General features: G+C 48.6%; 1 protein-coding gene across 1 annotated transcript; it reads left to right on the forward strand.

Annotated features, from left to right (window-relative positions):
- The first annotated feature begins 2,378 nt into the window (after positions 1-2,378).
- marveld1 (MARVEL domain containing 1) lies at positions 2,379-11,018 on the forward strand. Its single transcript, XM_059947153.1, has one exon. The coding sequence runs from the start codon at positions 2,945-2,947 to the stop codon at positions 3,440-3,442; it is 498 nt and encodes a 165-aa protein (XP_059803136.1). The 5' UTR covers positions 2,379-2,944; the 3' UTR covers positions 3,443-11,018.
- Positions 11,019-25,540: the final 14,522 nt, after the last annotated feature.

Raw genomic sequence — 25,540 nt, forward strand, 5'->3', positions numbered from 1 at the left:
GGGATGGCAGGGCTGTCTTACGCAGAGAGATTGGAGAGATTGGGCTTGTACACGCTGGAATTGAGGAGATTGAGAGGGGATCTGATTGAAACGTTTAAGATAATTAAAGGATTTGATAGGATTGAGGCAGGAAATATGTTCCAGATGTTGGGAGAGTCCAGTACCAGAGGGCATGGATTGAGAATAAGAGGTCAGTTATTTAAAACAGAGTTGAGGAAGAGCTTCTTCTCCCAGAGAGTTGTGGAGGTGTGGAATGCACTGCCTCGGAAGACGGTGGAGGCCAATTCTCTGGATGCTTTCAAGAAGGAGCTGGATAGATATCTGATGGATAGGGGAATCAAGGGATATGGGGACAAGGCAGGGACTGGGTATTGATAGTGAATGATCAGCCATGATCTCAGAATGGCGGTGCAGACTCAAGGGGCCGAATGGTCTACTTCTGCACCTATTGTCTATTGTCTATTGAATGCGGTAGCCACCAAGTGTAAAACAAAATCCTTTAAATCCTCAAACATGAGGAAATCTGCAGATGCTGGAAATTCAGGCAACACACACAAAATGCTGGTAGAACGCAGCAGGTCAGGCAGCATCTATAGGAAAAGGTACAGTCGACGTTTCGGGCCGAGACCCTTCGTCAGAACTAACTGAAAGAAGAGATAGTAAGAGATTTGAAAGTAGGAGGGGGAGGGGGAAATCCGAAATGATAGGAGAAGACAGGAGGGGGGAGGGATGTTGCCTGGATTGGAGAACAAGTCATATGAAGCAAGGTTAGCAGAGCTAGGACTTTTCTCTTTGGAGCATAGAAGAATGACAGAGGACTTGATAGAGGTCTACAAGATTATGAGAGGCATAGACAATAGACAATAGGTGCAGGAGTAGGCCATTTGGCCCTTCGAGCCTGCACCGCCATTCAATGTGATCATGGCTGATCATCCACAATCAGTACCCCGTTCCTGCCTTCTCCCCATATCCCTCAACTCTGCCATCTTTAAGAGCTCTATCTAACTCTTTCTTGAAAGCATCCAGAGAATTGGCCTCCACTGCCTTCTGAGGCAGAGCATTGCATAGATCCACAACTCTCTGACTGAAAAAGTTTTTCCTCAACTCTGTTCTAAATGGCCTACTCCTTAGTCTTAAACTGTGCCTCTGGTTCTGGACTCCCCCAACATTGGGAACATTTTTCCTGCCTCGAGTGTGTCCAATCCCTTAATAATCTTATATGGGTCTTTTCTTTCAGTTAGCCCTGATGAAGGGTCTCGGCCCAAAACGTCGACTGTACTTCTCCCTATAGATGCTGTCTGGCCTGCTGCGTTCCACCAGCATTTTGTGTGTGTTGTTTGAATTTCCAGCATCTGCAGACTTCCTCATGTTTGAGGATCACAGATAGGGTGGATAGTCAGTACCTGTTTCCCAGGGCACCAATGGCAAACACCAGAGGGTATATGTACAAAATTAAGGGAGGGAAGTTTAGGGGAGATGTCAGGGGTAAGTTTTTTACACAGAGGGTTGTGAGTGCCTGGAATGACTTGCCAGGGATGGTGGTGGAGGCTAAAACATTAGGGGTATTTAAGAGCCTCTTGGACAGGCACATGGATGAAAGAAAAATGGAGGGTTATGGGGTAGTGTGGGTTTAGTACTTTTTTTAAGGAATATATGGGTTGGCACAACATGGAGGGCTGAATGGCCTGTACTGTGCTGTAGTGTTCTGTGGATGAAGCTTTAAATCCTACCATCCGGGAGTAGGAGGACTGTTCTATGTGAACTGGGGCTGGTTTCCCTGTCCTTTTGTTGCTTCTGTGACCTGCTGAACATTGTGGACATGGTGGTGTGTGTGTGCGTGTGTGTGTGTGTGTGTATATATGTGTGTGTGAGTGTGTGTGTGTGTGTGTGTGTGTGTGTGAGTGAGTGTGTGTGTGTGTGTGTAAGTGTGTGTATGTGTGAGTGTGAGTGAGTGTGTGTGTGAGTGTGAGTGTGTGTGTGTGAGTGTGTGTGTGTGAGTTTGTGTGTGAGTCTGTGTGAGTGTGTGTGTGTAAGTGTGTGTATGTGTGAGTGTGAGTGAGTGTGTGTGAGTGTGTGTGTGAGTGTGTGAGTGTGTGTGAGTGTGTGTGTGTGTGTGTGTTTTTTGCCATGATTCTGTTGAGTTTCTTCGTACTTACTGTGAATGCCACAAGAAAACGACTCTCGATGGTGACACTAATGTACTGCGATGATAAATTCACTTTGAACTTTGACACTTCGGGGCAGCTCTCGGCACACCTTCGGGTTGTGTCGGTTGTTATACAAACAACGCGTTGGATTGTTTTCGGGTGGAAGCGACAAACGGATGAATCCGAATGGAAACAAGCAGAGTCAGGGAAAGGCAACGCGTGGGGAGAAGAAAGTTACGTTGTCAACTTTGAAAAAGATTCTGGAATTAGATGATTAAAAACATCTAAATTAGTTTAGAGTAATAAAATTATACGTTTTAGAATGGTACAAACCTTCCGAAAAATAAAGTTAAAATAAAGAAAAATACTTAGCTTTAGGAAACGTTTACAGATCCAAAAGAAAAGTTTTGAAAAGATAGTAACGGAAAGGAAGTGACTGTCCAATCACAAGGAACTTCAGACACAAACAATGTTGTAGTAAATTAAAACCGTTTTAAAAAGTCTGTAAGTTTACTTTTGCAGAATAAGTCAGATTTTTATAGGAAACTGTTAAAATAACTCAGAAAAAAAACAGTTTAGTAAAATAAAAAGTTTGGTGATTGTGCCACGGAGTATGTAGGAGTTTCGAGTGGACGTTTTTTCTGAAGGAGGGAGGATGAGGATGGTTTGAAAGGGATTGTGGTTTGGATTAGAGGGAGGGGTAGTCACAGGAAGCGGAATCACGAAAGTGTCGGAGTGTCTGGGCGCTCGCTGCAGCTTCGGTTGGACCCTGTTTGCAATCCTCCCTGGCAAGGATCATGCCCGCGCAGTCCAGCAACGTGTCGTCCCCGTCCGTCCGGAGGGAGTTCCTGCGGAGTGTGCTGGGGGTTCTGCGGGTCCTTCAGCTGGTGCTGGGCACCGTGGTCTGGGTGACCATCGCGGTGAGCAGGTACGACGGAGCCTTGCACTACGTGGTTTTCGTGGCTGTCCTGTTCTGGCTCACCACCCTCGCCCTCTTCTTCCTCACCCTGCTGGGCAAGAGCGAGCTGGTGCCCCTGCTGGGAGGCGAACGCTGGCCTCTGACCAACGCTGTGCACGACGTACTGGCCACTGTCCTCTACCTGGTGGCTTCCTGCCTCATCGGCAAGAAGACCCGAGAGAAGAGCTTCTGCGACCTGCCCGGCTACAGGTTCCACTGCCCATACAAAGCGTACCTAAGCGCCACTATCTTCGTCTGCCTCTGCACCTTCCTCTACCTGCTCTCCGCCGTCTACTGCTCCTGCAGAAAGTGCCGCGGCGAGCCTCTGGTCGTCTAGAACTTGGCTCTCCCAGGGGACCTCGGATTCCAAGCGACCCGCTCAAAACACGCACGATATGGCTCTTCCGTCTTCCGTTTCTTTTTTTTCCCCGCTGGACCTCGAGATTCCACCAGTTGGGCACGGAGGCAACAGGGGCGACCCCCGGTGAAAGAGGAGGAGGAGGAGGTTCGGCGAGGAAGGCCACCAAAATGGAAATGGGATATTAGGATTTTGTTTTCTTCGTTTGAAGAAGAGAAGATTCTGTATGGATTATTTCCTGAAAGATAAGGCCCTAAGACATGGGAGCAGAACTATTGTCTGCTCTGCAATTCCATCACGGGTGACTTGCCCCTCTCAACCACATTCCCTTGCCTTCTCCCCATAACCTTTGATGCCCATACTAATCAAGAACCTACCCACCTCTGCTTTAGATATACCCAATGGCTTGGCCTCCACAGCTGTCTGTAGCAATGAATTCCACAGATTCACCACCCTCTGGCTAAAGACATTGCTCCTCATCTCTGTTCTAAAGGGACATCCTTATATTCTGAGGCTGTGCCCTTTGACCCTAGACTACCCCACTGTAGGAAACTTCCTCTCCATGTCCACTCTATTTAGGCCTTCCAGGGCTCTTTGTGTGTTTGTGAGAGAGAGAGAGAGAGAGAGATCCCAGAAATACCGATCTTCTCCCCCACCCTCTGCTCCACCTTCACCTCTCACTGGAGCTCCAGACTGACATTCCTGCATGACGTTTGGCTGGAGATTTAAGTTCGTTTCCCCACCCTCTCCCCCGACTCCTCTCACCTCGCTTCCCCTCCCTAGAATCCCCTGCAACATTCCTCTGCACAGATCTTGGGAGCTGAATTTTTTGACAAGCTGAATGAAGGCACTGTACTGTAAAGCAATTGAGAGACGGACAGACACACAACCGATGTGGCCAGTTGGCAAGCAGATTATTTCTACTGTACAAGTTTTGAACTGCGTGCGTTTAATTTCCTTTGTTCAGGCAGTTGGGAGGCACTGTAATTTTACCCAAAGTGTATAATTGTTGGTGTACAGAAACCCCAGTGACCCTGGAAATTTCTTCCAAGTTTAGGCCTACTGGCAATGTAACCATTTGCCTAACCCAGCTCTCTGATTTGTAACAGAGCTTGCCTGAACTTGTGGTAGCAAATGTGCAGGGCGAAATGCTGCTAAGTATTGTTTGTTTTAAACTAAAGGATTATTCACTCTTGGCCACTTTATTAAGTACCTCCCGTACCTAATAACGTGGTCAACTGAGTGTTTGATTGTGGTCTTCTGCTGCTATAGCCCGTCCATTTCAAGGTTCAACATGTACGTTCAAAGATGCGCTTCTGCACGCCGATGTTGTAACACGTGGTTATTTGAGTTAATGTCGCCTTCCTTTCGGTTTGAACCAGTCTGGCCATTCTCTGATCTCTCTCATTAACAAGGCATTTTCACCCACAGAACTGCCACTCAATGAATGTTCATTGTTTTTCACACCATTCTCTGTAAACTCTGTTGTGTGACAATCCCAGGAAACCAGCAGTTTCTGAGGTACTCAGACCTCCCTGTCTGGCACCAACAATCATTCCACAGTCAAAATCACTTAGATCACTTTTCTTCCCCATTCTGATGTTTGGACTAAACGTCACCGGAATGTCTTAACATGCCTGTATGCCTTTATACATTGAGTTGCTGCTACATAATTGGCTGATTAGACATTTGCATTAACGAGCAGGTGTCCCTAATGAAGTGGCCGCTGAGTGCACGTCTTTGTACCCAGTCAAAGTGGCGTGGTTCGGTAGGATATCGAGGCGTACAGATTTATTTATCCCATGTACATTGAAACACCGAAATATCCAGTGAAATGTTTTTGTTTCAACAATCAACTCCGTCTGAGGATGTGCTGGGGAGGGGTGGGGGAGGCAGCCTCCAAGTGTTGCTGTGCTTCCAGCGTGCCCACAACTAACTAACCTCGACCAGTGTGTTTCCGGAATGTGGGAGGAAACCGGAGCACCTGGAGGAGACGTACGTGGCCACGGGAAGAATGTACAGGAGGCAGCAGGAATTGAACCACTATCATTGATTACTGTCACTGTAATAACCCTTAGAGGATCAGAGTTAGGAGGAGTTCCACTGATGAGGGGGCTGCCTGATTTTCGGAGTCACTGGAATGGGCCCTGGATCTTGATGAAGGTGCTAGCCCGAAATATCAACTGTTCACTCCTATGTGATGCTGCCCGACTTGCTAAGTTCCTGCAGCATTTTGTGTGTGTTGCTCTGGATACAGTGGAAGGGTTTCTGGGCAGAGAACGGATCGTGTGATAAGAGGGATAGATGGGAACTGGGAGGTGTGGGAATCCAGAGACTCTTAAGGACACGAGAGATTCTGCAAAATGTTGGAAATCCAAAATGGTGGAGAAACTCAGCAAATCAGGCAGCACCTATGGAGGGGAATAAACCGTTGACGTTTTGAGCTGAGACCCTTTGTCAGCAGGTGCCAGCATTTATTGCTTGTCCCTAATTGCCCATGAGAAGGTGAGCTTGACCATTGCAGTCCGTCTGGTGAAGGTGCCCCCGCAGTGAGCTCCAAGATTCGGACCCAGTGACGGAAGGAATGACAGGGATGGGTTTCTGAGTTGAGACAGAGGGTGACTTGGAGGGGAATGGTGTTCCTGTGTGCCTCGAACTCTTGTCTTCCATAATGGAGGGCATGGTCATAGGCTTTGGAGGGTCTGGGCGGACAGTTAGGTAGCTTTGGGATAAAGGCACATGGCTAATGTGGGGGTTATGAGAGTGAGGGGTGGGTAATTGGGTATAAAAGAAACTTCATTTATTAACCCAAGGGTAGTATTGCAGGCACCCTTATGCAGCATGTAGTTACAGCTGGAGATATTATCAAGACATGGTGGCGTAGGGGTTAACATAATGCTGTTACAGAGTCTGCAACCCTGGTGGTTCAATTCCACCATTTTATGTAAGGAGTTTGTACGTTCCAGTTTCCTCCCTCACTCCAAAGACCTATGGGTTAGTGGGTTAATTTGGTGCAATCAGGTGTAATTCCAGCAGGCTTACTGGGCTGGAAGAACCTGTTATCATGCTATATTTAAATTTTTAAAAATACAAAGAATGATTACTAGACAGGAAGGAGTTACAGGCTGGAATCTAATGGAGGGGTTTGGGAGGAGGATGGTTATAGCAGAATAACTGATATCTAGGGGTAAGTTATGGGCTGGAGCATAATTAAAAGAATTGGGAGTTTATATATGGAATAAAAGATCCCTAGGGGTGAGATGGAATAAAATTGAACAGGTTGTAAGAACAGTGGACATTTGGGATTGTGTTACACATTGGGATGTGTCCAACAGGCCTCCACTTTAAGGATGAAATTGCAGTTCCACGAAGCATGCCGGGTGTGAACTAAACTAAACTAAATGCAAGGATGAATATCTCTTGAAGGAACCTCCTAGATCCAGCTTTTGATGCAGATGTGACATAACCCAGTAACCCAATATTGCACTGGGTTTCTATTAGGAACCGGAGAAGTGCTCCCTGTCCCATCCTCACACCCTTCGCCTCCGTCACGTGCAAGCACCAGCACTTCCCCCCTCTGGTTTAATACAGATCAGCCTGTGTGTGACGGGAATGTCATTCTGATGATGTGGTGGGGGAGTTTCCTCTGTTCAAGAAGCTTGTGTGTAAACCACAGGTTAGATCAAGAACCTTCTCACCCCCCCCCCCCCCATCCAGTAGCATGTCACGTTCCAGAGACACATATTTAGGAAGGATGTAAGAGATCAGCTTTATTTGTAATTGAAAGATACAGTAAATTGTCCTTTGTGTCAAATCAAATCAGCGAGCATTGTACAAGAGTCACCATGCTTCCAGTACCAACGTAGCATACCCATGACTTGCTAACCCAAACTGTATTGTATGTTTCTGGAATGAGGGTGGGGCACTCAGAGGAAACTTGTGCGGTCACGGGGAGAACATACAAACTCTTTACAGTTGTGACGTGAATCGTATCCCAATCGGTGATCACTGGCGCTGTAAAATCAGTATCAGGTTCAGTATCACTGGCATACGTCATGAAATCTGTTGTGACAGTGGTACATTGCTGTATTAATAATAACTAACTATAAATTGTGTTAAATACATATATAAATATTAAGTAAGTAATTCATTATGCATTCTAACCTCTGATGGTGGAGGGGACAAAGCGGTTCCTGAAGCACTGAGTGTGTGCCTTCAGGTTGATAACAATGAGAAGAGGACATGTCCTGAGTGATAGGGGTCCTTAATGATGGACCACCTTCACCTTCTTGAGATCATCTTTTGAAGGTGTCCTCATGTGCCCCAGGGGGAGATGGGAGAATTGACAACCTCCTGCAGCTTTTGCCGATCCTGTGCAGCGGCCCCTCTTTACCGGACAGTGCTGCAACCAGCTGGAATGCTCTCCGTGGTGCATTTGAAGAAATTTGCGTGTGTCTTTGATGACGTACCAAATCTCCTCAAACTCCTAGCGAAAGGTAGCCGTTACCATGCCACCTTTGTAATTGCATCAATATATTATTGTGCTAACCACTACCCTACTGTGCCACCCCTCTCATGGTTTCCGAGAGGGTAAAGGGAGTAAGATAATGGCAGATATCTCAGGTGAGAGGACCGCAGAAGGTGGGGTGGTTCTCTTTGGGACAGGGGGTGTAAAGTAATGGTATGTAAAAGGAGCATTTTAATTGGTGGAATGGTCAGGAGCCAGGGGATGGAGGATGGAAGAGCAACCAAAAAGTGGACTTGAGGGGGATAATAAATCAGCCAGTAGGTTTGATGGGCTGAATGGTCTAATTCTACTCCTTTGTCATATGCTCAAAAGTCTCTCATGGAAGAGCAGTTTTGTCCAGAGAATGATCAGGGATAGGTGTTTAGTGTGGGGTGATTCAACTTGGCATTGTAAAGGGAACTGGTTAAGTACTTGGAAGGAATAGAAGAAAGTTAGGTCTCCTGAGAAAGGATGTGGAATTGGGTCTTCCAAGTTGGTGCTGAATTGGTGGGCCAAACAGTCTGTTTCAATCCTGTAACCTTTCTGTGAAGTATTCATCAGTGCTATCTATATTTAAGAACTGCTCTGGCGTGTAGGGATAAGAATCAATGGTCCTTCCATACACCATAAGCAATGTGGTTGACTGGTGAATGGGCAATCTCCATTTCTGGGCAATGTTAGATGGGCCATATTTGCTAACAAGGCCAAATATATATATGTCCTCTCTTTTTCCGGATTGAATGTCCTGAGCTTTAGGACGTCAAGGTCAATGGGTCACTCTTTGGCCACATTGATACCCTTCCCGACCTACCGCTGGGTGTTGATGGGAGACCAGCGATCTGAAACTTATGTGCACTCATTGGGTTCCAATAAACGGTTAATGAGTTGTACAGCATGGAAGGCCATTCAGCCCATTGAACCCATGTGTTCCTTTGTCCTCATAGAGCATGGAAGCCAACCCTTCAGCTCTACTTGTCCATGCTGACCATGATGTTACTAAGCTAGTCCCATCTGTCTACACTTCCTCGTTGTGATGGTTGTCAGATATTTATTGGTTTGCAAGTTAAGTATTGTAGGACAGAGATGTTGTGTGGGGTCTAGAAGGCCAAGACCTTTTAGTGCTAGTGTGTGAGGGGACTGCTGGATCTGTGCCTTGATGATGGGGAGCTTTGACATGGGGTGAGGCGAGGTTGATCATTAATGCCCCTGGGGAGGATGTGGGATCCCTGCAATTGCCCCACGTCCATCAGGTCATAATTTGTAGCGGGCCAGGCTCTACCTGCAGAAGATTAGATTAGATTTAGATAAGCTTTATTTGGTACATGTCTATCGAAACATGAAAACATAGTTTGTGTCAGTGACCAACCCAGTCCGAGGATGTACTGGGGACAAGCTAACCCATGCTTACGGGACCAACATAGTGTGCCCACAACTAACCTTAACTGTACCACTTCAGAGTGTGGGAGGAAACTGGAGCACCTGGAGGAAACACACGTGGTCATAGGGAGAATATACAAATTCTATACAGACAGCAGTGGGAATAGAACTCTGATCGGTGATTGCTAGCGCTGTAAAGTGTCGCGCTAACTGTCATGCTGCCGTGACGACCCTATCCTCCCCCTACCTTAACTCCAGCTCTGAGTCCCTTTACATCCTTGTACCTTCCTGCTGTGCCATCAGTCCTAGGGAGAAGATCTCATCCAATCCCAAAATCCATTGCTCAGCTTCCATCTGCTTTCCACCGGCCTGTACAAAGTAGCACCCTCTTCACCGTGACCATCCGCAATGAGTTCACCACCCTTCGGCCCAACTGCTCCCTTCTAGTCCCACTTGCCATGTTTGGTCCTTAACCTTCTGCGCCCCTCCCCTCCATGTCTGTATCCAAGTATCTCTTGAATATTGTACAGACACAACTGCTTCCTCTGCCAGCTTATTCCAGGTACTTACCAGGGGTAATTGATTTCGTGGCCCAAGGTAGAAGGAGTCAATTTTAGAAAACCTAGCACATATATTTTTCAACAAAGTCCCCTCCTGCATTTACACACTTAGTCCAGATCTTGGACTTCCAGAAAGTGTCCACAGATGGGTGATTGATAAGTTCGTGGCCTAAGGTAGAAGGAAATGAGTTATACAGCTCTCGTTACATGCACGTGCAGGTCAACTCTTTGAGTGATTATCAGAAAGTAACTCATCAGGGGTGATTGATAAGTTCGTGGCCTAGGGTAGAAGGAGATGAGTTGTTAACTTCAAGCTTTCTGCATAATCATTCAAAGAGTTGAACTGCATATGCATGGAACGAGAGCTGTATAACTCATATCCTTCTACCCTAGGCCACAAACTTATCAATCACCCCTTGCTGCGGACACTTTCTGGAGGTCCAAGATCCGTACGCTCCAAGACTGTTGGACTAAGTGTGTAAATGTAGGAGGGGACTACGTTGAAAAATAAATGTACTAGGTTTTCTAAAATTGACACCTTCTACCTTAGGCCACAAACTTATCAATCACCCCTCATACTACCCTTGTGTAAAACGAGATACCTCTCAGTTCTCTGAGTTAAGGGGAGACATCTTTCCTCTGTTTTTACAAACAATTAATTAAAATGCTCAGTGGAGATAAATAATTCCAGTCTGCTTATCACCTAGTTTCTCTGGGCCAAATACATGCTTGCAGTAACCTTGTCCGAGAGAATTATGCCTGATTGACAGGGTCCTTGAAAATTTAATGCCCCATCACCCAGATGACTCTCCAGACCACTCAGTATTATTTTGGGGAATATTTTCTCTGTATCATCCACATATTATATTGCATGCTTTGTTTCCATTACCTAATGTTTGTAGAGTAGATTTTAGTTGTACTGTCGGGTTATAGCCTCTTATACTACTGCGAATATTGCAAATGGTGTTGTCATATATTTTTATTAATAATAGCAAGCTGTTCACCCATTACAGAGACTATTTCTTTCGGATGTACGTTTGCCTTCTGCCAAAACATTTTGTAAAGTAGATTCAAGTGATGTGCACACAGTAAAGCGTACTTTTCACACTAATATGCGATGATGTGACTGATTATTTTTCTCTGCTGTCGTGATACTGTTCTCCTCTTGCCTTCTCAGCCCCCCCCCCCCCCCCCGAGCTCGGTCCAAAGAACTTTCACCCAAAGCTTGAACTGATTTATTCCTTCACCAGCTTGTGTCAAGGGCTTGCCTGGCTAAGTCACCACCTCCGTTCCAAACACAAATAATGAGGTTTGTAGATGGTGTTTTCATGTACAGTGTAGGTGGGTTACAAGTTGCGATTCAGGAAGTTTACATTGCTGAATAACCGCATCCTAAGTTTGTCATAGCCGGGGGTGGTAGTGGGGTAAGCTCTCACTATAAAGTGCTTCAAATGGCGTGCGCCTCTAACAGCCTCTGACAACCAAGTCTAGCACTTGGCTTTCACGTGTGGCTTAGCTACTAGGCCCGGTGGAACTGTTTCTACTGACAAGAGAAGGGGAAAAGGCGGACTACTGGCGCCTCAAAACCAGTTGCTTTGGGCAGCAGGGCCCGCCTAGGAGAAGGAAATCTGATTTTAAACCTCCGCTGCCTTGCGGCCATACCCACCCATGGGAAAGGCTTTGGGATTAAACCCCGGGGAAGAAATCTGGAACCGGGTCCCTGAGGCAGTTTGCTGTTGTTTACAACTTCACTCTGGTAACCTCTGCGACGACACTTGCCCTTCCCTTGGACCACATCAGTGACGAGGAGAGATGGGCAAAAGCCCAGGCTCGCACCCTGGAGAGGGCACAGTCCACCACAGGCACAAACCCGTGAATCCCCTGGGATTGATGGCTACCTAGATATTGTATAACAGATCCCCAGGATATGACTGGGATCTGAAAGAGGGTTTGGAGTGTTTGCGTTCAGAATAATAGATTCATGGCACAGAGTTACAGGCTGGAATCTAATTGAAGGGTTTGACAGTTTGATACAGAGAATAATGGATCCCCCAGGAATGAATTACAGGCTGGACTGCAATGTAAAGGTTCAGTGGGTTTATTTTTAGAATAGGAGATCTTTGGGGGTAAATTCCAGCCTGGGATCTAAGGAAGGGGTTTGGGCATTTATATATAGAAGAACAGATCCCCAGGAGTGGGTTACAGGCTGGGATCTAATCCACGGGTTCAGGGTGTTTATATACAGAATAAAGGATCCCTGGGACTAAATTAAAGGCTAGCATCTAATGCAAGGGTTTTGAGGCTTTGTATACAGATAACAGATTCCCAGAAGTAAATTAAAGGCTGGGATCTAATCCAGGTAGTCAATATATAAAGAATGACAGATCCCTGTACTAGGTCTCAGGAGTCGGGTTTATATATGGAATAACAGATCTCTGTGTGGGTTACAGACAGGGATCTAATCCAGGGTTTTTGAGAGTATGATGTATAGAATATTTGTGTGAGTGAAAGACTGGGATCCAATCAGAGTGCCAGTACATGGGAGAATGGGTAACGGTCAGCTTGGTGACTCTGTGTGTTGTGCTGGTTTATGTGCACCAGGCGTGTGATCAGTGAATCTCTGAAAGAGTGGGAAGGCATTCCTCCAGCCTGATAGTTATTCCATCTTGGAGTGAGCTGGCACTTTATAAGTTTTCTGGAGCTAGTGTACCTGTTCTCTCACAGTCACAGAATGACGAATCTTGGGAAAGGCCCTTTGACCCATCGAGTCCGTGGTGACCATCGATGCCAATCATCGCCACTTGACTCTCCCCCATATTCCCAGCAACTCCTGGGATCTTCCTTTCTCCCTGACTTTCTAGATGGAGGGTGACAGCCTGTTGGCCCCTGAATCGGGGTGGGGGGGGGGGGTGCTTGGAGAGTCACATGGAAGATTGCAACTTTGGAACAGCAGGCTGCAGGTCTCCGCTATCGTTATCGCAGCTGCAATCTCACTCTCTCCGGTGAGAGGGAGCCTGTCTGAGATATTCAAGTGCTGGGTTATGGACTCTGGTCTTTGATGGACTCCAGGTCACCGTCTTGATGGAGCTTTTGCTATTGCTTGCATGCTGGGGGGAGTTGGTGTTTCTGCTGCTTGTGCATGGGAGGGGGAGAGGGGGGTTCTTTGGGGTTCTGATATCACCATCACTCATTCTTTGGAGTTTCTTGTTTCGTGGATGTCTGTGAAAAGTAAGAATTTCAGGTTGTACACTGTATACATTCTCTGATATTAAGCTGCACCATTGGAACCCACCAACTCCCGAGATCTCTCCTTCACTTTGGACCAAAGGAGGATGAGGGGTGTTCAAGACAAGAGGCAAATATCAAGTGGGCAGCCGGACTTTATCCCCAGGTTGGAAATGGCCAGTAGCTGAAGATGCGATTTTAAGGTGGTTTGAGGAAACTATAGAGAGATGTCAAGAGGTAGGTGTTTTTTTTTAGATAGAAGGTGGTGGGTGTGTGGAATTCACTGCCGGGGGGTGGTGGCAGAGGCAGATACATTAGGGATATATAAGAGACTCTTAGATAGGCACGAGCATGAAAGATAAATGGAGGCATATGTTGGAGGGAAGGTTTAGATTGCTCTGATTGGTTAAAAGGTCAGTGCATCACGGACTGAAGGGCCTATCCCCTACTGTTCCTTGTTCTGTGTACACACAAGAAGTCAGCTAACAGAGTCACGGATCAGTACGGAAGAGAAACAGGCCCTTCAGCCCAACACATCTGTACTGTCCATGCATGAACCCCATTTTCATATATGCGGCCCATATCCCTCCACCTCTTTCCTGTCAAAGTACCTGTTTCAAACACTTCTTAAATGTTATAATTGAGGCTGCCTATACCACTAGTTCTTGATAATTGCCACTCTCTGTCTGGAAAACCTACCCCTCAGCTCTCCTTTAATTGCCTCCCTCTCACCTTAAACCCCTGCACCTTAGTTTCAGACTTCCCTGCCCTGAGAAAAAAGATTTGTGAGACTTTCTACCATCTCGGATATTCTTTCGTCGGACAGAAGATATGAAAGTCCGGAAGCACGTACCACCAGACTTAAGGACAGCTCGGATCCTGCTGTTACAAGATACTGAACAGTCTCCTAGAATGATAAGGAGGACACTTTGACCTCACAATTTACCTTGTCGTGACATTTCACCTTATTGTCGGCCTGCACTGCACTTCCTGTGTGAATGTAGCACGATTCTGCATTCTGTTATCGTTTTCCCTTCTACTGCCATTGTTGAAATTGAATAATTTGTACACATGGAACACAGATGTATATCAGGTGTGACATGAGGGTTTCACCTAGGTACATAAGACACAGGAGCAGAATGAGACCATTCGGCCCATTGAGTGATTCTATCTCGGCTGATTTATTATCCCACTCAATCCCATTCTCCATATAAGCTTTGACACTCTTACTAGTCAAAAACCTATCGACCTCCACTTTAAATATACCCAATGACTTGGCCTCCACAACCACCTGTGGCAATGAATTCCACAGATTCACTACTCTGCGGCTAAAGGAATTCCTCCTCATCTCTGTTTTAAAGGGATGTCCCTCTGTATTAAGGCTGAGCCCTCTGGTCCTAGACTTCTCCACTATAGGAAGTTCTTTCCACATCCACTCTACTTAGGCCTTCCAATATTCAATAGGATTCAATGAGATCCCCCTCCCCAATCATCTAAACTCCAGAGAGTATAGGCTCAGAGCTAGTCCTCGTATATTAACCCTTTAATTACCATATGAGACCAATAAATCAATTTCATTTCATATTCCTAATAATTTCATAAACCTCTCTATGGTTTCCGCTCAGCAATTTAGATTCCAGTGAGAATAATCTGTTCTCTTCTGAAAACTACAGCCCTCCATTTCAGACAACATCCTCTGAATCTCTTTCACTACCATATCCCCCCCCCCCACCCCTGCAGTGTGGTGACCAGAACTGTGCACAGTACGCCAAGTGTAGACTAATATTGGATACGGACACCAATGGCCAAATATTTACCCATAAACGCGCATCACTAACTCGATACAGATTGCATTGGCTTTTGGGACTTTGATCAGAAATGCAGTTCTACACAGCATCCACAAGGCTTGTGCGCACCTCTTAATTTAGTCCCCCCTCACCAAAACATGTTTCATTCAATGTGCACAAAAACGCTACAGCAACTCAGCAGTCCAGGCAGCATCAGCCCAAAATGTCAACTGCTTATTCCCTCTCCATAGACGCTGCCTGACCTGTTGAGTTCTCCCAAGCTCAGGATTTGCAGCATCTGCACAATCTCTTGTGCTTCTATGTTTAGTTTACACTGTTACTTATTAGCCAAGTCTCACTGGGGCCATTACAATGTGACGGTCAGAAGATTGGAATTTGGGATGGCCATCTGTACAAGTTATACAAAAGAGACTACATTCAAGTACTGTGCAGGTCTTCACTGGGTTATGGATGCTCCATACGTACAAACGAGTGTTTGGGAGACTGGTAGGAATTGAGGATGTGGACGGATTGTGCAGCTGCTGTGAGACTGGGGCCCGAGCATTTCTCCGAGCCTTCACTCCCGGAGCCGGGAGACTGAGTGGACTCAATCGACCGCTCATCGAGTCAGCGAGGCTGGTTGGCGGCTGCTCGCTCTCCCGCCGATCCCGTGACCCTCTCCCACACGCTGTGTCTGCTCATTTCTGACTGACGGACCGGTCCCAGGAATAGAGCCCTATCATAACCCCAGGCCTGCTTGTACTGAACTAGTTTGCTGTGTTTGTGATTCCATCCATTCTTCAATTCCAATAAATTCAGTCTCTACCATCCAGGCCAAGCTCTCTTCTCCCTGCAGCCTGCAGAAGCCTTAGATCACACACTGCCAGATTCAGGAATTGCCAAGCTCCTAAACCAGTGTGGATAACTTCACTCGACTGAACGCTAAACTGACCCCATAACATTTAGTTTCACTTCAAAGACTCCATAACTCAATATTATTTATTTACCTTTTTATTATTTACACTATTTATCTTCTTTTGCCCATTGGTTGTTTGTCAACTTTGCTATTTATAGTTTTTCATAAATTCTCTTACGTTTATTTTCCTGTGAATGCTCGCGACAAGACTAATCTTAAGGTGGCATATTTGTACTTCGATAATTCATTTACTTTATTTAAAATCCATTCTATCCTGCGCCTGCCTTGCTCACTGCGGCAAGCAACCAAGGAAAAAAAAACACGACAAATTGTTCTGTTTTCTGAAAAAATCTGAGTATTTCATTGCACTTTGAAACCATTTAGGTAAGGTAAAACACAGAGACAAAATTGAGACTTTCTATGTGTCAGATTCAGAGTGAAGCCCCTCCACACTGTCCCATCACACACTCCCAGGACAGGGACAGCACGGGTTAGATACAGAGTGAAGCTCCCTCTACACTGTCCCATCACACACTCCCAGGAGAGGGACAGCACGGGTTAGATACAGAGTGAAGCTCCCTCTACACTGTCCCATCACACACTCCCAGGACAGGGACAGCATGGGTTAGATACAGAGTGAAGCTCCCTCTACACTGTCCCATCACACACTCCCAGGACAGGGACAGCACGGGTTAGATACAGAGTGAAGCTCCCTCTACACTGTCCCATCACACACTCCCAGGACAGGGACAGCACGGGTTAGATACAGAGTGAAGCTCCCTCTACACTGTCCCATCACACACTCCCAGGACAGGGACAGCACGGGTTAGATACAGAGTGAAGCTCCCTCTACATAATCTCATCAGAGCAGACTTGCTGCAGTTACTTGTTCTTGTGCCTTTGAATTACCAAACAGCAGACACCTCATGTGACAGGACCTCCCACCCGGGAATCTGGAGAACTTCTGTTACACTCTATCTGTCTTCGTGCTAAAGATTTTTAAAGATATACTTTAGTTGTCACATTTACATCAGACAATGCTATGAAATGTGTCATTTCCATCAAATCAAACCAGTTGGGATTGTAACAGACACAAAACGCTGGAGTAGCTCAGCAGGCCAGACAGCATCTTTGGAATAAAGTACAGTCTACGTTTCGGGCCGGGACCCTTCATCAAGGCTCTGCTGGGATTGTGCTGGGTAGCTGACAAGTGTCACCACTTCTCTGCTGTCAGCATCGCATGCCCACAAGTCACTAACCCTAATGGTAAACCTTTGGAATGCAGAAGGAGACCAGAGCTCCTGGAGGAGAAGGTACAACACGGGAGATTCTGCAGATACTGGAAATCCAGAATGTGTGTGTGTATCCCTCACCCACTCCCCCTCCCTCTCCCACTCCCCCTCCCTCTCCCACTCCCTCTCCCACTCCCTCTCCCACTCCCTCTCCCCCTCCCTCTCCCCTCCCTCTCCCCCTCCCTCTCCCACTCCCTCCCCACTCCCTCCTCCCACTCCTCTCCCACCACCCACTCCCTCCCCCCTCCCTCTCCCCCACCCTCCCCCCTCCCCTCCACCCCCTCCCACACCCCCACCCTCACCCACCCCCCCACCCACCCCTCCCCCTCCCTCCCACTCCCACCACCCCTCCCTCCCCTCCCCACTCCCTCACCCACTCCCTCTCCCCCTCCCTCTCCCCCCACCCACTCCCCCTCCCTCTCCCCCACCCCTCCCCCTCCCCTCCCACCCCACTTCCCCTCCCTCTCCACTCCCTCACCCACTCCCCTCCCTCTCCCCTCCTCTCCCACTCCCCCCCCTCTCCCCCTCCCTCTCCCACTGCCCCTCCCTCTCCCACTCCCCCTCCCACTCCCACTCCCTCTCCCACTCCCTCTCCCACTCCCACTCCCCTCCCACTCCCACTTCCCCCTCCCTCACCCACTCCCACTCCCTCCTCCCTCTCCCCCTCCCTCACCCACACCCCGCTCTCCCCCTCCCACACCCCCTCCCCTCACCCCCCTCCCTCTCCCCCTCCCACTCCCACTCCCTCTCCCTCTCCCACTCCCTCTCCCACTCTCTCTCCCACTCCCACTCCCTCTCCCTCTCCTCTCCCTCACCCTCTCCCTCTCCCTCTCCCTCTCCCACTCCCACTCCCTCTCCCACTCCCTCTCCCACTCCCTCTCCCACTCCCACTCCCCCCTCCCTCTCCCCCTCCCTCTCCCACTCCCCCTCCCACTCCCCCTCCCACTCCCCCTCCCACTCCCCCTCCCTCTCCCACTCCCTCTCCCACTCCCTCTCCCTCTCCCTCTCCACTCCCTCTCCCACTCCCTCTCCCCTCCCTCTCCCACTCCCCTCTCCCCCTCCCTCTCCCACTCCCTCTCCACTCCCTCTCCCTCTCCCCCTCCCTCTCCCACTCCCCCTCCCTCTCCCCCTCCCTCTCCCACTCCCTCTCCCCCTCCCTCTCCCCCTCCTCTCCCCCTCCCTCTCCCCCTCCCTCTCCCACTACCTCTCCCTCTCCCACTCCCTCTCCCCCTCCCTCTCCCACTCCCTCTCCCACTCCCACTTCTCCTCCCACTCCCACTTCCCCTCCCACTACCACTTCCCTCCCTCTCCCACTCCCCCTCCCTCTCCCACTCCCCCTCCCTCTCCCACTCCCTCTCCCACTCCCTCTCCACTCCCCCTCTCCCCCTCCCTCTCCCACTCCCCCCTCCCTCTCCCACTCCCTCTCCCACTCCCTCTCCCACTCCCTCTCCCACTCCCTCTCCCACTCCCACTTCCCCTCCCTCTCCCCCTCCCTCTCCCACTCCCCCTCCCTCTCCCTCTCCCACTCCCTCTCCCACTCCCTCTCCCACTCCCTCTCCCTCTCCCCTCCCTCTCCCTCTCCCCTCCCTCTCCCACCCTCCCCACTCCCTCTCCCACTCCCACTCCCTCTCCCTCTCCCCCTCCCTCTCCCACTCCCCGCTCTCCCCCTCCCACTCCCCCTCCCTCTCCCCTCCCACTCCCCACTCCCTCTCCCTCTCCCTCTCCACCTCTCTCCCACTCCCACTCCTCTCCCTCTCCTCTCCCACTCCCTCTCCCACTCCCTCTCCCACCCCACTCCACCCTTCCTCTCCCCCTCTCCACCACTCCCTCTACCCACTCCCCACCACTCCCCACTCCCACTCCCCCTCCCTCTCCCCCCTCCCTCTCCCACTCCCCCTCCCACTCCCCCTCCCACTCCCCCTCCCTCTCCCACTCCCTCTCCCACTCCCTCTCCCTCTCCCTCTCCCTCTCCCTCTCCCTCTCCCTCTCCCACTCCCTCTCCCACTCCCACTCCCACTCCCTCTCCCTCTCCCCCTCCCTCTCCCTCTCCCTCTCCCTCTCTCCCTCTCCCTCTCCCACTCCCTCTCCCACTCCCACCCTCTCCCTCTCCCCCTCCCTCTCCCCCTCCCTCTCCCTCTCCCCCTCCCTCTCCCTCTCCCACTCCCCCTCCCCCTCCCTCTCCCTCTCCCTCTCCCACTCCCACACAAAGCTGGAGGAACTCATCAGATCAGACAGCACCCTTGGAAAGGAATAAACAGTCAAGGTGTCATGAATGTCAGCCCCGCTGATGGGTCTCAGAGGGTGTACCAGCTCCTTCCTGGGAATTGAACCCCATGGGCACTGTAAAGCATTGTGCCAATCACTACACCACTGTGCCACATCATGTGTGTTGCCAGGGTCAGAGTTGCAGACAGCTGCAGGAAGCGGGGTTTCGGATCATTTGCTCCCTGCTTCACTGATGGACAATATGTCACTGTCCAAAACCACAGTGACAGCACTTGCTGCGTAATTAATTGACGCAGTCTCGAGCCTATCTGAAAGACGTGATGGCATGTTAACTAAATACCAGCACTTCAATTTCACCATAATGGGCCCATTGAGAAACAAAGATGCAAGTATAATTTGACCTTAAATAATTGACTGCAAACAAAATGCTGATTACATTTTCCCCCTGACGCCCTTTGCTTTTCTCTCCGAGAGCCAGGATTCATTTCTCCATGTAGAGTTGCCATGCCACAGCTCAGAGTTACAAGCCAGAGGGCAGCCCACTCTGTTCTGTCCCCTCCCACACTGTGGCTGCTGCCCCACTACGCAGCTCGGATAGGAGGCGGTGCTCAGGGCCTGCGCAGGGCATCAGGCAACAGAGTGTGTGAGTGAGTGAGTGAGTGAGTGTGTGAGTGTGTGTGTTATGGGGCGGCACAGTAGCACTGCGGTCGGCACAACGCACCTACAATACAATTCCTGGCGCTGCTTATAAGGAGTTTGTCTGTTCTTCCCCTGACTGCATAGGTTTCCTCTGGGTGATCTGGTTTCCTCCCACAGTCCAAAGCCCTACTGGTTAACTGGTCATTGTAAATTGTCCCATGATCAGGTTAGGGTTAAATTGGTGGGCTGCTGTGCCGCACAGCTCGAAGGGCCAGAAGGGCCTGTTCCACACCGTCTCTCAATTAACATATGAACAAACAAACAAATACATAAACGTGATTTGTTTGTTGTGTTTATGTGTGATGACTGTATATGCATGTGGGTGATGTGCATGACGTGTGTATGTATGTTTAACAGGTGTATTTAATGTCGGGAAGATGTATACAATACACATCCTGAAATTCTTCGCAAACATCCACAAAATCAGAGAAGTGCCCCAAAGAATGAATGACAATTAAACTTTAGAACCCCAAAGCCTCCCCCCCCAACTCACCCTGCCATGCATAAATGTCAGCAAGGTAACAACCTCACCCACCCCCCACCAGTAAAAAATCATCAGCACCCCCCACCGAGCACTCAAGCCTGCAGCAAAGCATCAATAAAGACACAGACTTGCAGCACCCCAAAGACTACTCGTTCACCCGGTAATCCGACATACCACAGGCTCTCTCTCTCTCTCTCTCTCTCTCTCTCTCTCTCTCTCCCTAATAAGGGATAAATAGGTGTCCCCGTTTCACAGCGAGAGGGGAGACATAACAAACAACTTGATGGTTTACAATGTTAAAAGCCTGTTGCGTCACTTTTTCCGAGCTCTGCGCCCAGAGAGTCAGCACAAGAAAGGCTCAGCTCTCCAGACACACAACCCATGGTACTAACTCGTCCCCCCCCCACCCTGACAATGTGTGTGTTATGCACATAAGCGTACTGCATTTATGTCTCTGTTGTGTTGTATGTGTGTTGTGTTTATGTATGTATGTTAACATCTTTCATTCTAGGGACAATTTCTTGTGAACCTCCCCTGGACACTCTCCAATGCCGGCACATCTTTTCTTAGATAAGCTATCCTGCATTGTTAGGGCATATTCTGGACTCGGTGTGTATAGCAAAATACTAACTAAAGCAACCATTATTTAGACCTGAACATGGATTGCAGATTAAATCTAAAATGCAGCTCTGGAAAAGCGGCTGCGAACAGCAGTTAATTGAAGAACCAGAGTGGATGACCTCGTTAACGATGACAACAAGTCAGCATACTGAAAGGGGACAGAGCAACTGGTAAACTGTTCCAGGAACAGCAACTTGAGGCTCAACGTGGCCAGGAACAGAGATGAGCGTGGACTTTAGGAGGTTGCAGGTTGGCCACTCCTCACAGATTAGACAGCTCCTCTGTGGAGAGGATGAGCGTGGACTTTAGGAGGTTGCAGGTTGGCCACTCCTCACAGTGGAGAGAGTGAAGAGCACCAAGTATCAGATGATCTCACCTGGTCCCTCAACAGCACCCCTTTGCTCAGCGGATCTCTGTCTGGCACAGGAATTGCATGGCATCTGACTACAAGTCCCTTCAAAGGATTGAGAAGACTGCTAAGAAGACTATCGGGGTCTCTTTTCCACCCATAAGAGATTAGGAGTGTGTGTATGCAGTACCCTTAGCGTTGTCGATGATCGCTCTCGTTGGTCCAACAATCTCTTTGACCTCCTACCATCAGGTAGGAGGACAAGAGGGGTCAGATGAGAAATGGCTTCTTCTCCCTAGGCCGTAAGACTACAGAACTCCCTGCTATCACCTAGGTCTCATCACTCATGAAACAGCAGCAGCGTCATACTGTTTGTGGCATAAATGCACCCTATTATTTGTTAATTTACTAGTGGTCTGTGTTGGTTAAGGCATTCGTCTAGTTATCTGAAGGTTGCTAGTTTGAGCCTTGGCTGAGGCTGTGTGTGTGTCCCTGAGCAAGGCACTTAACCACACATTGCTCTGTGATGACACCGGTGCCAAGCTGTGTGGGTCCTAGTGCCCTTCCCTTGGGCAACATCGGTGGCGTGGAGAGGGGAGACTTGCAGCTTGGGACTTATGCTGGTCTTCCATACAACTTTGCCCAGGCCTGCACCCTGGAAACTTTCCAAGGCGCAAATCCATGGTCTTTCGAGACTAGCGGAAGCCTACGCTACACACCAGTGGTAACATTACTCTATGTGTTATGTGTGTGGTTATGTGTACCTTGCTGTGCACCTTGGTCCAGAGGAACCCTGTTTTGTTTAGCGATATACCTGTGTACAGATGAGTGAGGCAATTTAATCATGCCCTTTCTTGTAAAAATTCAGTATATTTTATGTTTAAGTTATGTTCTTCTTGTGAACGCAGCTTTTATGATGCTTCGTGCCTGTGATGCTGCTGGATGAAAGTTTTTCATTGCACCTGTGGCTATGTGCACATGGTGTAGATGACCATAAACTCAACCTGGACTATGAATGTCTAATGGAGTTTATGGAATAAGATTCCTCTAGAGAGTTGCAGTTTGAGGCACCCTCTGCAAGAGGAAAATCTGCAGTAAATGGCAGGATCTTTAGGAAGACTGATGTATAGTGAGATATAGAGTACAAGTCCTCAGCTCTCTGAAAGCTGTAAAATAAAGATAGCATGATGAAGAAGGCATGTTCACCTTCATCAGAGTATGGAAGTCATGAAGCCATGTTGCAGCTGTTTGACACTTTAGTTAGGCCATTTTCAGAGTCTCCCCACCACAGGAAGGGTGCGGTGGCTTTGGAGAGAGTTCGGGAAAGGTTCACCAGGATGTTGCCTCCACTGGAGAATATTAGCTGCAAGAACAGACTTTGTTTTTTTCCCCGAAGTGGCGGAGGTTGAGGGCAAGTTATCAGCGGCAGAGATGGGGCAGATAGTTAGATTCCTTTACCTAGAGTGGAAACGTCAGAAGCAGGAGGGGGTAGGTTTAAGGTGGGAGGGGTGAAGTTTTAAGGAATGGTGTGAGGCTAGCATTTTTACTCTGAGAGAGGCAAGTACATGGAATGAGCTGCCAGGGAAAGCGGTGGAAGCAGAAACAACAAAGGAATTCTGTCAGAATAAAGACATTTAGACAAATAGCAGTGTTTAAGAGGCATTTAGACAGACACACGGACAGGCAGGGATTGAAGGGATATATTGTCAACCACGTGCGCATTCAGACTGGTATTCAAATTCAGATTTATTTATCACGGGTACAGAGATAGGCGTTGCTTGCATTAGTAATCAATTAGGGTGCGCTGGGGGCAGCCCGCAAATGTCACTACACTTTCCGGCACCAACACAGCGCGCCCACAGTGTTCAGCGGCACAGCACAAGCAGCAACAATATCAGAATGAAACAAAGCAGCAACAGTAAGACAAACCCCTTTCCCAGCACCATCCCGTAATGCACACAGCTAAATGAGATTAGTTCAACTTGGCATCATGGCGGGGCAGTACAGCACATATATAGTGGGCCGAAGGGCCTGCCTCTGAGCTCTATGAGGTGTTAAGGAGTTAAGCAGGAACAGGCCGTGCTAAAGCCGGCTTGTAAAGCCAGCAGCAGTCCACATGGACGTCCGAGCAGCAGATGTTGGCAGCAGGAAACTTCTCGGTATGGAAACAATTCCTGGGAATGTGATCAGCCTGGCCAAGTACTGCAGGGTGACATTCCTGGAGAGGGCCTCAATCCGCGTCATGTCAGCGGGACTCTGAGGCCAGCTGCCTCTGAGTTGTCCCTCCGAGGAGCAGCTCGGTGCTGGCGTCATGTTTTGCAAAGCAAGAGCAATTAGCACTTGACCTTTCGGATTCAGCCTGAGGTAATCCCCGCTCTTCACAGCTGACGCAGTCATATAACGCACACCATTTCAGCCATCGTGTACGTGCAAGAGGCGACAGCCTCCAGTGCCTCGATCTTCCCTCACCCCCCCTCACAGGAATTTGATAACTGGTAACACACACACAAAATACTGGAGTAACTCTGCAGGTCAGGCACCAATTAAAATTCAAGATTGTCTGAAGTTGTTTCCAGTGTAAAAGAGAAAGTAATAATTGTTATTCTGAATCTGATGTAGCACAAAAAAAACATAATAAGGTAAAGAACACAAAATTAAAAACACAATAAATATAAATAAATAAGGTAGCATAATTGTATATCTGTTGGTGTGTGGCCTAGTGGATAAGGCATCGGTCTAGTGATCTGAAGGTCACTGGTTCGAGCCTCAACTGAGGCAGCATCTTGTGTCCTTGAGCAAGGCACTTTACAACACATTGCTCTGTGACGACACCGGTGCCAAGCTGCTTGGGTCCTAGTGCCCTTCCCTTGGGCAATATCAGTAGCATGGAGAGGGGAAGGCTTGCAGCTTGGGCAACTGCTGGTCTCCCATACAACCTCGCCCAGGCCTGCGCCCTGGAAAAACCTTCCAAGGCGCAAATCCATGGTCTCACGAGACTTACGGATGTCTATTATTAATTGTATATTCATAAAGTGATGCCAAGCACTGTAAATAAGGTGACTGACAGAAAATGCATCTATGGAGTAGAATAAAGAGTCGACATTTCAGGACAAGTCATTTCATCAGGTACGGAAACGAAGGGGGAAGAAGCCAGATTGGTAACTGTATTTGATTTACTATTGCCCCTGGCACTTTGCTGCAGCGAAAACCAGTCTTACTTTCCATCCCGGTGAATTATTTGCACATTGAGCAATAACAGGATGCGGAATAACGTGCCACAGTTGCAGAGGAAGTGTAGTGCAGGTGAACAGGAGGGTGGAAGTCATGCCGAGGTGGGTGGTGAGGTCAAGATCCGTTGTATTGTACTGGGGAACCGTTTGGCAGGGGGGCAGGCGTGGTCCTCCAGCCCTGTGCACAAGTTTTCAGGCTTTTGTACCTGATGTCCGAGGGGAGAGGGAGAAGACGTTAGTCTGGGATGGGTGGGGCGCTGGCTGCTTTACCGAGGCAGCAAGAAGAACACAGAGTCTGTGGGGTTTATTTTGCTGTTCATGGGGCAGGCAGGCAGTCTTTCTGTCAGGATGAAAACATCACACACTAAAGGTGAGAGGGTCAAACTCTAAAGATTTGTGGGGCAAGTTTTATTTTGCACAGAGTGGTGGGTGCTTGCTTCCAGGTGAGGTGCTGGGGTCCACACGCGTGGCAGCAGTGCTACTGGTGTAGTGGCATCCGTTAGTCTCGCGAGACCACGGATCTGCACCTGGAATGGTCTCCAGGGCAGGGTTGTATGGAAGACCAGCAGTTGCCCATGCTGCAAGTCTCCCCCCTCCACGCCACCGACGTGCAGGAATGTAATTGAACACTACAGGAAACATGGACTATGGATGTAAGAATGAAAAGGCTTCACACGGTTTGTTCTTGTAAATAGCTTTTTTATTATGAATAAAGTTTATTTTGACCTAAAATGTTGGTAGAAGCTGATTGAATAATAATGCTTAGGAGGGATACATGACCAGGCAGGGAATATTCACTCAGAG

The sequence above is a fragment of the Hypanus sabinus genome, chromosome 22, assembly GCF_030144855.1.
Source record: "Hypanus sabinus isolate sHypSab1 chromosome 22, sHypSab1.hap1, whole genome shotgun sequence".
In the NCBI taxonomy this organism is placed as follows: Eukaryota; Metazoa; Chordata; class Chondrichthyes; order Myliobatiformes; family Dasyatidae; genus Hypanus; species Hypanus sabinus.

Bases quoted from the DNA above. Each gene is read 5' to 3' on its own strand.
- marveld1 (XM_059947153.1), top strand. From the start codon at position 2,945: ATGCCCGCGCAGTCCAGCAACGTGTCGTCCCCGTCCGTCCGGAGGGAG.